This window comes from Monodon monoceros, unplaced genomic scaffold (genome assembly GCF_005190385.1).
Source record: "Monodon monoceros isolate NGI ecotype Baffin Bay Population unplaced genomic scaffold, NGI_Narwhal_1 Super_Scaffold_1, whole genome shotgun sequence".
NCBI classification, from domain to species: Eukaryota; Metazoa; Chordata; class Mammalia; order Artiodactyla; family Monodontidae; genus Monodon; species Monodon monoceros.
Genome location: NW_021703765.1, coordinates 17,499,268 through 17,515,726, shown reverse-complemented (window position 1 = coordinate 17,515,726; position 16,459 = coordinate 17,499,268). Strand labels below are relative to the sequence as shown.

General features: G+C 34.6%; 1 protein-coding gene across 2 annotated transcripts in view; it reads right to left on the bottom strand.

The window, feature by feature from the left end:
* TXNL1 (thioredoxin like 1) overlaps nt 1-16,459 on the bottom strand; it is a 34,748-nt gene that overhangs the window by 3,234 nt on the left and 15,055 nt on the right. For both annotated transcript variants that reach the window (XM_029232928.1, XM_029232920.1), the window contains exons 4-7: nt 10,034-10,156; nt 8,282-8,351; nt 6,337-6,509; nt 4,125-4,229 (exon numbers count right to left, since the gene is read on the bottom strand). In XM_029232928.1, coding sequence (XP_029088761.1) covers nt 4,125-4,229; nt 6,337-6,509; nt 8,282-8,351; nt 10,034-10,156 — 471 coding nt within the window. The remainder of the gene's footprint in view (nt 1-4,124; nt 4,230-6,336; nt 6,510-8,281; nt 8,352-10,033; nt 10,157-16,459) is intronic.

The window sequence follows — 16,459 nt, the reverse complement described above, 5'->3', positions numbered from 1 at the left end:
CATTTACAACAATGTAAGTTTTATTGCAAAATTATTTCTCAAAACGTAGCACAAAATTAAATGAGACAGGAGAAAGTAAATTAAAAAAAGTAACAAAAAGTTGGGTGAGCAATCTGGTATGGTAATGAAATTAAAGCACCTAGTTGCAAGCCCAGAACAAAAACCAAAACAAATAAAAGGCCAACTGAGAAACATGACTAGAATGAGATCTGAAGAAGAGACAGTTGAGGAAATTTAGGTAACAAGAAGGCTGATCCAGATGATAGAAGCTGTAGAAATCTTGCCCCAACAATGGTGAGAACATGAGAAGGGTGAGAGCAGACAGGTGCAGAGAAGCAAGGAGGGGAGTAGAGTGAGATAAGGTCAATCTTTATATTACTTCATTTTTAAAAATCTTCTGGTTTTAGTTCATTTGAGTTGGATTAAAAAAGCTGAAAAATAAACAGACAAAAATGTTACAAAAATAGCTGATACTGTGAATGGCCAGTTAAGAAAAGTCTATTTTTATTACAGTCATAGAAAATCTGCTCTGCCTTTCAAATGCACCTCATTCCCTAAGAAGCAGAAGCCCCTTCATTTTTGCTCAGTTTTGTATACTTATATTATTTTTGTGTTCAAATAAAGCAATCCATGTAAAGAGCATATTTTAGCAAAGAAAACATCTACTTCCGATTAAAATGGCAAGCTTTTTTCATGCTGCAACACAAAGAATCCATTTACAACAGAAAGCCTAAGTATATATTATAATCTGGGCATAATGCTTCTTATGAGCCAAAAACAGACCAGTGGAAGGTATGTTCTAGTCTCCAAAATCTGAAAAGTATAACCTTCTAAAGCTGTAACAGCATGCAAGGTGGTCTCAGATTTCTAGCCACATCCAAGATTCACCAGCATTACCTTAGCTCTGTCGTCTTAGTGACATAAGAAGATCAATGACATTCTGAAAACTAAAATTATCTGGAAACAACTCATACAACATAAAAATGTAAACTGAAAACGCTACCAAATTCTATTTTATCATTCATTAAAATCATTTTACACAGCTCTCTTCACTACACAGAGGTATCAAAACTTTCCTCTCTGTGCTGATAAAATACATGCCCAATCTATATTGAAACTTTTAATTCCAATTACTATGTACAATTCCTTTAAAATTCAGACTAACTAAATAAAGGAAAGAAGTGCCATACTTCACCTATCCTCGAATGAAGGACCTGCACCTTCCCACTTCCATGCCCAAGGTTCCTGTTTTCCATTCTACCTAGAGTGCCCACTGCTATCTTTTCCTCTATCCATTTCTACTCCCACAGCTTAGTTCTAGGCCCTTTTCCCCCACAAAACATTCTGATATTTTCCCAGCCATTCTTGGGAAGAAGGAAATATCACCAGGCTGGGAAAGGATGAGAATACTCTGTAGAGGAAGAGAGCCGTGAACTAAAGCTTTGATTAACTTTGATTAGCATTCCAAATGTTTGTGCATTACCCTTTGACAATATAAACTCGTTACTGGCAGAGCTTATGACTATACCGAGCATAGTACCACAGGGACAACAAGTACCATACCATGTATCGTTTATTTCCTTTACTAGAAACACCAAGCTCACTGATAGTTTTTAATTAAGTGACTCTACACAAGGCCAATTTCAGTTAAACATAAGCTAGCTCTTTAATTGCAGTTTTCCTACACTGAAGTTGTTGACTTAGCACAACATGAAGAAAACTGAAATACTGGCTTACTCTTGAGGAATAACCCTAGAGTTCAATGAATGACACGAGAACAAAACTCATTTGGAAAACTACTGAAAGAAAATGTAATATTAATATATATAAGAAAGTCATTCAACCAATTAAAATTTATCAAACATTAAAAGCAATGGATTAAGAAGTCCAGAACACGAAGAAGGGAGTCCATTATAGCATTACATTATTTTCACAGCAGTTCTCAGTGTGGTCCAGGCTGGGCATCCCTGAGACCCTTTCATGGAGTCTTCAAGGTCAAAACTATTTTCATAATAATGCTAAATTGTTACTTGCCTCTTTAACTAACTCTCATTGTCTCACAAATGTACAATGAAGTTTTCCAGAGGCTACATGACCTACGATAGCAAAACTGACTGAATGCAGAAGCAGATACGAGAATGAGAGGATTCTATTAAGCTAGACTATAAACAAATTGGTCAAAGTGTAAAAACAATGCTCTTCTTCTCACAAAATTAGTTTTTGTTTTGAAATATATATATTTTAAAATATTACTTGTGTTAACAGTGATTTTATTTGTAAATATTTTTTAAATTTCTCAGTTTTAACTTCTAAAATGGTGAATATTAGATAAATGTTGGTCCTCAATAATCTTTAGTACTGTGAAGGGGTCCGGGGACCAAAAAGTTTTGAGAACTATTGTTCTGCCATAATTTTCAATAAGGTAAATAGCATTTTAAAACAAACACAAATACTCTCAAACAAGAAAAGAAAAATATCTTTGCTATCCTGAAGACAGTCCAAAAAAGGTAGCTTGATAGTCAAAAAAGAGAGAAAATAGGCTAGAAGGGATGTGAGGTGGGATGTTAAAAACAAAGAGGTGGAGACATCCTTAGATGGATAATTATTAATGCACATTAGAAAAACTATAACTGAATGGCAGGCTGGTAAGAAGATGGACAAGATAGAGTAGAGGTTACCTAAAGGAAAAATGGAAATCAAGTAGCCTAAGCTGAGGTGAGAAGCAGGAAACCAGAGCCGAATTAATGATATGAGAAAATAATAGGATTTAGAATAATAGATCTCAGGAAAGAACTGAGCTAAAAAGAAACTATGCAAGGCATGGTTAAAGCCAAATCCAATGGCATTTAATTCAAACAAGCAAAGTAGCAAAGCAGGCGGCCAAAACGACTCTGTTGCTCACAGTTTCCCAGTGCAGCATATTTCATATCATAAAAACGTAGATGTTTAATCTCTGCTTCTTCTGATCTGTCATAATGTGCATGTCAAACATTTGACATGACAGATCTAATAATTGTTTCTAAACCTCCCAAAAGTTAACTATGCTGTGAGACAGAAAGATAGCAGTTGGAAAATGACATTAAAATATCTATTGTCAAGGTTATCAATTTTGCAAAAACAGCATACAATTTTATAAGCTCATCTACCGTTATGAAATTTTATGAATTTTTCTGTTATTGGATTAAAATTATATCTGCAGTGGCATCAAAAAGAATACGTTTTCAGGGTGTTCCATGGCTCCAATTCCCCAAACAGGGCTCTAAGTTTTAAGCCAGGTGCCTCTTCCTCCAGGCATTGACAGTGCTAGGGAAACTCTTCCTCTCTTATAATCACCCCAAGTTCTAGACTGCCCGCCAGATGCAGCCATCAGAAACACAAGTAAAACCTACATCTCCGGTGCTGCTGCACATTTAGTCTGTGTACAGCAACCGGGTTCTGTACTGATAAGTACATCTATGATCTGTGGTTGTATATTTTAAGAGTCATCCTAAATGAACTGTTACCAATTAGAAGTAGTTCCAAGAATGAAAAAAATGTTCTCTTTCCTAAAGGTCCCATGGAACTTATAAATTCTTTCACAAACTTTGGGACTATGTCCTCAAAAACAAAAAACAAAAAAATTCACTGAATACATACATATATGCCTGTTCACTGAATAGTTATTTGCTGAAATGTGTTCCTTCAGCACGAAGACATGGTTTGAAAGCATCTCAGTGTAGTAAAACTGAGTCCATTCTTTTTGATTAAAATTGTCATTTTAAATATGTTTTCATCAGAAACAATGATAATCAAAACCTTAATATAAGCAAGCAAAGTTCTTAAAAATTCATTAATAATGATTTAACTCACTACTACTATTTTTCATTATTCCTAACTACTTTCTATAACCAAACAATAATTTTTACCCCTCTTATTTGGATGCCATTCATTAATAGACACTATAACAGTAGGACTTATTTTTATTAGAGATTTCGTTTAGTAAGAAATCTAAAAATGTGATTAGAAGAACCTACTGTTCTGTTTAACCTTATAAAATTTCATGACATATGATTTTGACAGCTTTAAAATTATTTCCTTAAAATTGTTATTTTTATTTCTCCTAGCTCTCATTTAAACAAACTTACTCGTTTGAAGTCATTCATATTTGTTGCCTGGACTGGAGTCCCAATAAAAGTAAAATATGAAATTCTTGTTGTTTCTTCTTCACCCTGATTGGACTGAACAAATATCTACACACACACACACACACACACAAACACACACACACCAAAAAAGGAAAGAATTTTTACATTAATGATTACACTCCTTCTTTTATAAACATGCTTTAAATTTAATCAATTTCCTTAGGTTATTAATAAAAATAAGGGTTAATTCTTTGTAAGGATTAATCCGAATTACATTTAGACTAGTACTCCTATAGCATTATTAATTCTATTGTTTGCCCAGCTATTCTTACCTTCTCCAGGGATGTCATGGCAAGACACTCACATACACAATTTCTTGATGATTTAGTGTGATGGTGTGGAAGGGTCATAGTTAAATTATTTACAAAGAATGTTGAAAGGGTATGAAATTCATGATTACAACGGGTAGAGTGTTACTGAAACTTTACTAAAATTATAATTTTTCACTGAGGAAAATCTCTGCAGTTATATTCTTTCTGATAATCCTTCATTCATTCATTTCTTACAATTTTAAAAGAAAAAAATAGTACTGGAAATAGGGTCCTAAAACTATACTGTGGCTTACATGTTTTTTCAAGCTTGGCTCTTTACCCTTTCTATTTAAAAACTCCCCTCAGCATGTTAGGAGACAGAAACTTTACTCATAGATCCTTTTTCAATATATTGGATTTTTAAAATTTGCTCTATTAAAAAAAATAATACTCTACATGCTGTCTACTTAAGATTATTGCCTCTCTTGAATTCAGCAACATACTTTTTTCATTCTCAGATGGCACTAAGCAATCAGTTTTTGTTGTTTTTACAGGAAACCACAGATTCATCTCAAACTGAGCTATTCAATTAAAAACTCTAAGTCTATAATAAGTGGACTATTAAACTAGCTATCTATTTATTTGCAATGCTTTTTTAATCTAAGCACAACAGTTTATATTTACTGTTTTTAAAATCCATCTACTTATTCTGATTAGACTTCCTGATCAAAGCTGTCATTTCAATTTCAATTTTATCACCAAAAAAAGTGACAGGCATGCTTTCTCTGTCGGGATTTAAGTCACTGACTAAAATTTTGATTTTGATAGGACACAGTGAAGACTGTGAATCTATCACAAGATAACTATGTTCAATGATTCTCAAAGATAGAGGAGATTATATTAGGATCTCTGGGTTTAAAGGGCTTTTCCAATAAAAAAATGCCTTCCTCCCATCACTAAATAAAGTAACAGGTGTTATTAACTGAATGTTACAAATATGAGTAAAGTCAAAAAAATATTTCATAACCAGTGTTCCAGTATGATATAACCATTTTCTGTAATTTCATCTGGGTAAAATATTTCAACTACTGAAGACTCAACTTTATATAATCTTTCATCTTACCACTAAGTATATTCTGTGAAATTCTACTGAAAACCTCCTAAAATGAACACATGCTATGGCATTCTTCTAATTTACAAAAACCAGAATCCACTAACACAAAGAAATCACATTAGCTTGGCATGCCTTGTTCTCAAGTGACTCTGTGCTGGTTCCTACTCCTTTTTCTAGGTATTCTACTATTCTTTTATAACCCTCCTACCCCCTCCTCTGAAGGAACGGGCTAGGGTGGACAGGTGGTTTAGGAGCATGTTTTGGGTTTTAATACTAAAATTCACAAAAGCAATTAATAACTGCTAAAAAGCTGCTGCTTTCTTAATGTAAATTAAGATAATATAAAACTATCTTTTAAAAGCCGTTTTTACTGAGATCGCGGCCACTACACTATTAAAAACTCTATATTCTAGAAAAGTAAATTGGACTTTACAAACGTATCATCACTCATCACCAGGTATGAAGGAAGCACAAATATCTTCTATTTAAGTATAAATGTTCTAGAATAAACTTTTAACAAAAGTTGCCAAAGATGTATACGTAATATATATATATGTAAACTGACAAATCCACAAATTAAAAAAAAATCAATCCGTCTTTCCTCTTTAGGGCACACAGATGAATTAGAAAGAAGAAAATTCAATTAGCTCATTAGACATGTTTATGCATTTCAAACCAAGTGGACAATTATTACTTTTAAGGATCACTTGGAATCAGCTAGGATACTAAAGATGGCGTGAACTGTCACCCACAACCCGTTAAATATTCTGAATGGAATATTACTTACAGTTACACTGTTAACATTCTGAAACTTTACATAACGAAGTGGGACAATACCATCTTCTTTAATATCATCCTCTGTTAGTTCCAGAGCTTGAGTTGGCTCACTTCTTTCTGCCTCTTCAAAATCCATAGACCGGGGTAGATTGATAAAAATTTTTACATACTTAGGACCCTGACCTATAAAATGGTAGAATAAAATTAAATGCTAACGCCAAACCTATTACTGGTATATTCCTGGCCTGCTAAAACTATACTAAGTACTAGGAATACTAGATGAAAACACATACATATATATGTACATGCATAACATATACACAGAGCTCTTGCCCTCAACTATAAAAGACATACTATGATACATGTACAACTCTCAGTGAGGAGGTATAGGGAAGGTGGCAGTGGAGTCTGACAGCACGTGCAGGCTGACAGAAAGTTTCATAAAAGAAATAACATTGACGCGGGTCTTGCAGTTGCCATCAGTTGGTACATTTTGTTATTTAGGAGGAAAGCACTATCAGTGACAACATTTAGCCAGAAGGAAATTACACAAACCACCAAAATTCATCTTAGGGATTAGGATGTGCTCAGTGGTAAAATCATATTGATAGAGTGTCTTAGTCCTTTTAACTTCAGACCAGTGTTTTGTGACTGATTAAGGAATCTTAAGATAGTCACACTGCTTAAATACTCATTTCTATAGCATTTGCTTTTATAAATACTTTGTATTCTCAGAATAAAGAAACAATTTTATTAGTGAAAAGTCATTAATACATGAAAATTTAGAATAGCAAATGATAAGGGAATGCTACCTGATAAGCGTACTGCTTCTCCCAACCAACTAAAAAACCAGAATCCTAGTCTCCACTGCCCACCCCATGCCCCCACCCCTGCCCGCCCCAACCAGCAAAAAACACTTCAGTAAGAAACAGAAAAAAGGGGGTGGAAGGGTGAATAGCACAATTCTTTATTTAATGAAAAGAAAAATGCCAAGTCTGTACAATCATGTTTACAGCATCATAATATGTATAAACAAGATGAAACTATAATTAGAGCACAAATAGGAAGATCCGGAGCCTGTCTTATCACCTATAACAGGAGGAATGTGAAATAATTCTCCCAGTTCTGATCCTGAAAAACAGCTACCTCAAACCTAGAATCTTTAGTTGGAAGAAAGGGCTACCTCATTTTCAGATTAAAAGGGAACTTAAATTCTAAAATAAAAAACTTTGGAAAAAGGGTAAACATTTCTTTTTTTATCACTTTCGGTCCAATAATCTCACATTATTTGCCCACTGCTTTGTTCTAAGAACAATTTCACTCCTTCCCAAAACAAGAAATCTTTACCTCTATTTAATAAAAAGTTTTAACCTAAGTGTCCATCAACAGAATGGATAAAGAAGATGTAGTAAATATACATACAATGGAATCCTACTCAGCCATAAAAAAGAATGAAATTTTGCCATTTGCAACAACATGGATGGACCTGGAGGGTATTATGCTAAGTGAAATAGGTCAGACGGAGAAAGACAAATGCTGTATGATATCACTTACTTATATGTGGAATCTGAAAACTACGACAAACTTGGGAATATAACAAAAAAGAAGCAGACTCACAGATAAAGAAAACAAACTAGTGGTTACCAGTGTGGAAGAGGGGAGGAGGGAGGAGCAAGATAGGGGTAAGAGATTAAGAGGTACAAACTTCTATGTATAAAATGAGTAAGCTACAAGGATATACTGTACAACACAGGGAATATAGCCAATATTTTAGAATTACTATAAATGGAATAACCCTTAAAAATTGTGAATCACTATGTTGTACACTTAAAACTTACATAGGAGTATACATCAACTATATCTCAATTGAAAAGAAAAAAAAGAAAAGTTTTAAATATGTGCTAGCAGGTCTACAGAGCAGAAAGTTAGTTTAAAGAAAAGCGCCCATTACTCACCATTATCCGGTCCCTGAAATTTCATTGAATAAAGCTTAACAGGCTGATTGAATGCCACGGTAATAAGTAGCTGTGAAGAAAATAATAGTTTCATTTCTAAAGGACTGTTGAACACCTTAAATAACACAATAGCTAAGGAGATTTAAATAAGTAAGCAGCAGACAAAATTTAATTCATCTAACAAAACCAATGTAATACAGAATATCAGTAAGTTGAAAGTAACTTGATTAGGTTGACATTTGAGAAATACATTAATGTATTATTCGTATAAAGAAATAACAACAAAATTTAATAGAATTAACTAAAATCATATGTAAGAACCTAAAGTCTTGTAACCTAAAACTGATAAGCAATCTGCTTTCCAAAAAAACAAACAAAATCCCGAAATTAAAATTTAAACTATATATTTTAGCATATTAAGCTTATTATTTTCCAAAACAATTTATTTGTGGAAGCATCCACCCACGTCACTTGACAATTTGGAGACAATGCACACAGGCTACGTGGAGAGACTAGACCTCAAATGAACTCTATTTGATCCAAAACTCAAGAGAACAGGACTCACAGCTCTAACAGTAACCTCCAAACCTCCATCTTAAATTTATCTGACTAACTGAATCTGAAAAGCCAGGTAAGGGAACTGGAACACAAAACAATGCCGAAATACCTATCTCTGATTCATTCACTCAATCTTCTTTCCAGCTAAAATTCTGTCTGATGTAGGTACCTATGCTTCTACCCTGGGAGGAAGATTTCCTTGGCAGGAAGATTTCAGGGAAGCTGTAGCCAGTCCTTCTGATACGCATCACCACATTATTTCAGGGCACCATTTACAAGGAGCACAATGTGAATGATATTCTCAAAGCTATACAGTAAGGTAGCTCTGGCTGGAGCAAAGAAAGAGGGGATTTGGATTTATGATTTCAAATCACTGTGGTCTATTTGCTTAAGAAAATACTTAAATTACTCCCTTTGGTCATGTAAGTACCTTTTATACTTGACCTGTAATTGTGTGCCAGAAAATAAGCATGACATGCTTAGAGACTTGAACCACAGGTGAAGAGGATTATGAGAGTAGAAAGCTAGAAGCAGATAAAGTCAGCAAGAATACGACACCTTCTTCCTGAAGTCACTGAAGAACCATTTAACTCTTTTAAGAAAGAGAAGCATGATCAGATTTATATTTTAGAGAAGTAACTTTTGTGAACATGTAAAAGATGAACAGGAAATGGGGACAAAGCAGAGGCAATGGAATAGAAATTAAATTAAGGAAAATAACAGTCAAGATGAGGACAGAGATGGCTTGATAAAGGCAGTACTATACTACACTACTTCCTCTGGAACAATAATGCTGGGAATTATAGGGAAATACAACAGGTTTACATCTGGGAGTGAGGACTAGACATACAGGGAGGGCTCATCTAATTAGTTTCTATTTCTCAGGGACAAAGTCGTGTAGGAAGTATGAAGGCAAGTCAAGAATGAACAAAAGGACTTAAGAAGAGTGAAGGCTCAACTCAGCCTTCGGGGCAATCCAAGAGATCGGTGATTCTCCGTCCTGCAGCTGTCATAGAAGAACAAAGAAACGAGGGGGGTCTGCAGGGTCAAAGGACAGGGGTGAAGTTATAAAAAGGAAGAAAGAAGTGAGCATCTGGAAAAGAGAAACATGAAATCCTGAGATGGAAACCTGAACAAGAAACAAGAGCAGGCATAAATACTGATAATCCTTACAAGCCTTAAGCATTCGGTTACCTGTTCATCACAATCAGATTCCAAGAAGGTCATGTCTTTTCGTAAACAGTTGTCAAATCCATGCTCGTCACTTTCATTAAGACATTCACAGCCAGCTTTGTTAATAAAAGGCATTAAATCCATCTGAAAAAAATTAAACCAAGACTTTAGGCAAAGCATTTGGATTTGGTATAAAAATCTTAATGAGAAATGTAAATACGTGATTCTTTTTTTTATTGTACAATATTATGTTTCCGGGATACAACATAGTGATTAACAATTTTTAAAGGTTATATTCCATTTATAGTTACTATAAGATACTGACTATTCCCTGTGTTGTACAATACATCCTTGTATGTGATTCTTTTTTTTCTAAACTTTTTATTTTATATTGGAGTGACTCTCTCTTGATTAAGCAATTTTAAAGAAAACTTATATCTCATTTAAAATAGTTACTAAAACTTTTATAATAACCCTTTCATTTGAACTTCTAACTGACATCTATCACTAATAATTAAAGCCAAATTTAGGCTTAGCCCACTTAATAAGAATCCAAAATCAAGTCTTTAACACAAAGATTATTAAATGTTGACTTATACGTTTTTTAATAGCAGTGTTTTGAAGTGGAAAATATGCAAATTAAAATATCTACAAAATATCCAAAGAAAGCCTACCTCCCTCTTCTAGTAATCATGCACTCTTTAAACCTATATCCGTGAAGAGTTTAAAGATGAATAGCAAATAGCTATTTAAAAAATTTTTATCATGGAAAATTCCAAACATACACAAATAGACTAATACAGTGAACCTCAGGTATCCACCTCCCAGCTACAATAATCATCAACTCATGCCCACTCTTATCTCACCTTTACCCTGTAACCATTCCCAACCTTTCTCCCAATTATTTTCAAGTAAATTTTAGACATTTTTTTCATTTCATTCATGAACATTTCAGTGTGTTCACAAGAGATAAGTACTCAAAAAAAAATCCTCAGTATCATTATCACAACTAAAACAATAATATTTTAATATTATCAATATCAATGTTCAAATTTCTTCAACTGTCTCATAAATGTTTTACAGTTGAAATTACTGAGTCTCAGAATAAGAATCCAAGAAAAGTACAAATACCGTATTTAGTTAATGTCTCTTAAATCTCTTTTAATCTACAGTCATTTAGCCTATAGATTTCTTATATTCTGGATTTTGCTGAGTGCTTCCCTGTGGTGTCATTTAACATTTTCCTGTGTATGCTTTGGCTAATACTTTCAACACAACGCCATAGAGTTGCAGTGACAGTGGTCATCCCTGTCTTGATTCTGACTTCAGTGGGAATGCCTCCAGTACTTCCCCATTAAAATTTTATTGAACACTTTAGGAGTAAATAGATATTGCATTCTGTCAAATGCTTTTTCCCCATATTAGGAAATCATGATTTTTCTCCTCTAGATTGCTGAATTTTGTTTACTAATATTTTATTTAAGATTTGTACACCAATATTCCTAACTGGAACTGGTTGGTAGCTTTCTTTTTTGCTGCAAACTTTGTCAGATTCTGGGATCAATGTCATAACTTACTTCAAAATGAAACTTCAAAATGAAAGTTTTCTCTCTTTTTATACGGTCTTGAGTAGTTGCAGTTAACACAAGACTACCTGATCTTTAGAGATTTGGTAGAATTTCCCTGTGAAGTCATCTTGGTATTTATGTAAGAGCTCTTTTACTATTTTCTCTATTTCCTCAATGGTGATTGGTCTATTTAGGAGTTCTGCTTCTAGTGGAGTTGATTTTGAAACTATTTTTCTGGAAAATTATCCATTTCACCTACTAAACAAAAACTGTTTTTAAAGTTTACCAAGTAATTTAAAAAAAATAAAAAATAAAAAAATAAAGATTACCAAGTATTCTAAGTTATCAGATACATGTTCACCATTCTATCAGTCTTTATTACGAATACTAATACACATACTAATACATGTGTATATAGTTCTGAAAGACTAAAGAAAACTTTACATTTCAAATAATTATCAATATGGTAATAATCCATTAGAATACACCCTTAATTATTCATAGACTAGCCTAAATGTTTCCAAAGCCAAAATATTCTTTTCTATTATATCAAATGTTACATTGCATTAGATGTTAAATGTATTACTCAGGGTAACATAATGTAGCCAATTCAAAAAGGGAGGCAGGAAGAAAAGGAGCACTACACAGCTAAGTTCTACTACTACAGAATTATTCTGAACTTCTTGAACATTTGCCTTGAAAATGTGACAAAAATCTTTCAAACATTTGTCTACCATCCTACCGAGATGCCTCTTCCAAACTATATGCAGGATCAAGACCCCAGGCTTGAAGACAACGTTGCAGTCGTACTTCCTATACCTTAATGATGAAAATAAACTAAATAGGTAAATAATTTAAAATTGCTTTTTAATTTATCATGGGGCACACAAAACAAGTATCATATTTGAACAGTTGCATTAAAGTGCTCTGTTTACAACACTGTCTGGGACAAACTGGCATAATATTGTATACTTGACATAACTGAAAACTGACATATTTGGAAAATATGTAATTGGAAATAAGTATCACTACTTATGCAATCAACTTGCCAATAATGAGGAAAGAATCATGAGAACACAATCAGACAAATCCAGACTGTGGGACACTGTGTAAGACAAATGGTCCAGACCTGCACTGTACAATGAGACAGCCATTAGCCACATGTGTAAATTTAAAACTAATTCAATTAAAAATAGATAAAACTAAAAATTCAGTTCCTCAGTTGCCCCAGTCACATAAAAAATGCCACATGTGCCTAGTGGCTACTACAGTAGACTGGCGTTGTTTTAAACTTTAAAAAAAGGCAGTCATGGGACTTCCCTGGAGGTCCGGTGGTTGGGACTCTGCGCTTCCAATACAGGGGGCTCAGGTTCGATCCCTGGTCAGGGAACTAGGATCCCACATGCCGCATGGCACAAATTAAAAGGCAGTCATGAAAGAAAAAAGGCAGAGAGAAGTTTCTAGACTAAAGAACACTAAAGAGATTGACAACTTAAATGCAATGCATGACCCTTGATTTGATCCAAGATTGGGGAAAAACAGCTATAAAGTATAGTTTGGAGATATATTAAGGAAATCTGAATATAGGCTGTACATTAGGGATAGATATCATATCAATGTTAAATTTCTTATAAGTGATAATGATATCATGGCTATACAAGAGAATGTCCTTGTTCTTAGGAGCTCCATGCTGGAATATTTACAGATGAACCATCTAGATGCCTATAACTTACTCTATAAATGATGCTGCAAAATATAAAAGCAGATAAATACACATCAAGATAGAACAAAAACAGGGAAATATTCACAACTGATGAACACAGGTGAATGACACGCGTGTTTATAACAGTACTCTGTCAACTAGATTTTTTGTTTGCTTGAACAAATTTCACCTTTGGGGGGAGGAGGTGAGTGGAATCCAACATGAGACACACAGGAAGTTAGAAAGTTTTTGGTTAAAGAAAGATCTGTCCTACCTACTACATAAATTAGGGACATTTAATGTTTATTTTGATGAATGTGACATATTTGTAGACCAAAACCTACAGGTCAGAGGTTGGAACACTGAAATACACTAATAAGCCTCAAGATTTAGAACACATGTAAATACAAGTTTGATTCCAGAGTGCCTAGCCTGCAAACTTCTAGAGAGGAAGACTTGATATTGACAGCCTCCTCATGCGATTTGAAGCCATACTAGGTACTCTTACAAAATATGGGATTGTAAAGCAATTATACTCCAATAAAGATATCTTTAAAAAAATAAATTATGGGGGCTTTCCTGGTGGCGCAGTGGTTGAGAGTCCGCCTGCCGATGCAGGGGACATGGGTTCGTGCCCCGGTCCGGGAAGATCCCACATGCCACGGAGCAGCTGGGCCCGTGAGCCATGGCCGCTGGGCCTGTGCGTCCGGAGCCTGTGCTCTGCAGCGGGAGAGGCCACAACAGTGGGAGGCCCGCGTACCGCAAAAAAATAAAAATAAAAATAAAAAAAAAAATAAATAAATAAATAATGGGACAGGAGGGGTGGGAGGGAGATGCAAGAGGGGGGAGATATGGGGATATATGTATATGTATAGCTGATTCACTTTGTTATAAAGCAGAAACTAACATACCATTGTAAAGCAATTATACTCTAGTAAAGGTGTTAAAAAATAAAATAAAATAAATAAAATTTTAAAAATAATAAGTAAATTAAAAAGAAAATAGGGGAGAGAAAAAATAGAATGTTTAAAGCCTTCCCAACTTCTAAAGAGATACTTGGGGCAGGGACTTATTTTTTTCTTTCTGGCTGCGTTGGGTCTTTGTTGTGGCATGTGGGAGCTTTTTTGTTGTTGTGGCGCATGGGCTTCTCTCTAGTTGTGGTGTGAGGGCTCCAGAGCACGCAGCCTCTCTGGTTGAGGCACACGGGCTCAGTAGTTGTGGCGCTCGGGCTTAGCTGCTCTGCAGCATGTGGGGTCTCAGTTCCCAACCAGATACCGAGCCCGCGTCCCCTGCATTGGAAAGTGGATTCTTTACCACTGGACGACCAGGGAAGTCCCAGGGTGGGGAATTTATAGCACTAAATGCCTATATTAGGCAAGAAGAAAGGTCTCAAATTCGACCTTAAGAAACTAGAAAGAGAAGAGCAAATTAAACCCAAAGTAAACAGAGAAAAGAAAATAATAAACATCAAAGCAATGAAATGAAAAACAGAAAAATGATAGAGAAACTCAATGATATCAAAAGCTGGTTCTCTGACAAGATCAGTGAGTTAAGAAACATCTAGCCAGAGTGGTCAAGACAAAAAAATCCCAATATTAGGAGAGGTGACAGTACTACAGTTTCTTTAGATATTAAAAAAATGAGAGAATATTATGAACAATTTTTTGCACATAAGTTCAACAACACAAATGAAATGGACAAATTCCTTGAAAGACACAAACCACCAAAGCTCACTCAAGAAGAAATAGATAACTGGATTAATTGTTTACCTATTTTTAAAAATTAAATTTGTAGTTGTAAGTCTTCCCACAGGGCTTCCCTGGTGGCGCAGTGGTTGAGGGTCCTCCTGCTGATGCAGGGGATGCGTGTTCGTGCCCCGGTCCGGGAGGATCCCACATGCCACGGAGCAGCTGGGCCCGTGAGCCATGGCCGCTAAGCCTGCGCGTCCAGAGCCTGTGCTCCGCGACGGGAGAGGCCACAACAGTGAGAGGCCCGGGTACCGCAAAAAAAAAAAAAAATCTTCCCACAAAGAAAACTCCAGGAACAGCTGGCTTTACTATTAAATTCTAACAAATATTATAGGAAGAAATAGTACCCATTCTACACAAACTCTTCCAGAAAATTGAAGAGGAGAGAATATTTACTAATTTAATGACACCAGCATTACCCTGACACCAAAACATACAAGAAAGGAAACTACAGACCAATGTCCCTCATATATATAGAGGCAAATATTTTAAACAAAATTTTAGCAAACCTAATTCACAATATATTAAAAGGATAATGCATCATAGTCAAGAGTGGCTAGAGTATGCTAGGTTATGGTAGGTTGGTTTAACAGGCAGAAGTCACTCAATGTAATTCACCATGTTAAGAAACAAAATGTTGAAACATGATCATCTCAATGGACACAGAAAAAAATATTTGTAAGAATCTAATATCCATTTCTGATTTTAAAAAATTCTCAACAAATTAGGAATAGAAGACAATTTCTTCAATCTGATAAAAGGCATATATGAGAAACTTCCAGCTAACATACTTAATAGTGAAGGACTGCATGCTTTCCCCCTAAGATGAGGAACGAGTCAAGGATGTCTGCTTTCAATACTACTGTGGAATAAGTCACTATAGTAAGATAAGAGAAATAAATAAAAGACAACAGGATTGGAAAAACAAAATTTTTTCGAACTTCAATAAACATATTAAAAACTCAAAGTCATGATGTTTACAAAAACACTGTATTACTTCCGATTTTTGATTCTTAACCTTTTGAGTATCATACCCTACATCTTTTGTAATATCTCAAACCTCCCTAAGAGAGATATTTCTTTCTTTCACTCTGGCTCCAGTCAAATCAGGAGTTTCAAAACTATAGGATGTGTGAAATCAATAATTATATAGCCTTTTAGCATTTAAACGTAATGAGAGAAAGTATTCTAGAAACCTAAAATTTTATTTTAAAATTGTCAATACATTTTTGTAATACTTATATTTAAATCTACTTTAAGATACAGGTTTTCATTCAGTTTCCATTTGTGTTGTGAAAACAATGCCGTTCTTGGGAACACATTACCAGTTTTAAATATTTAATGACCCTATAAGACCTATAGTTCAAAACTTTTAAAGTCTTCATTGACACCTGATGGAAAAAAAATGAAAATGTTTTTAACAGCTTTT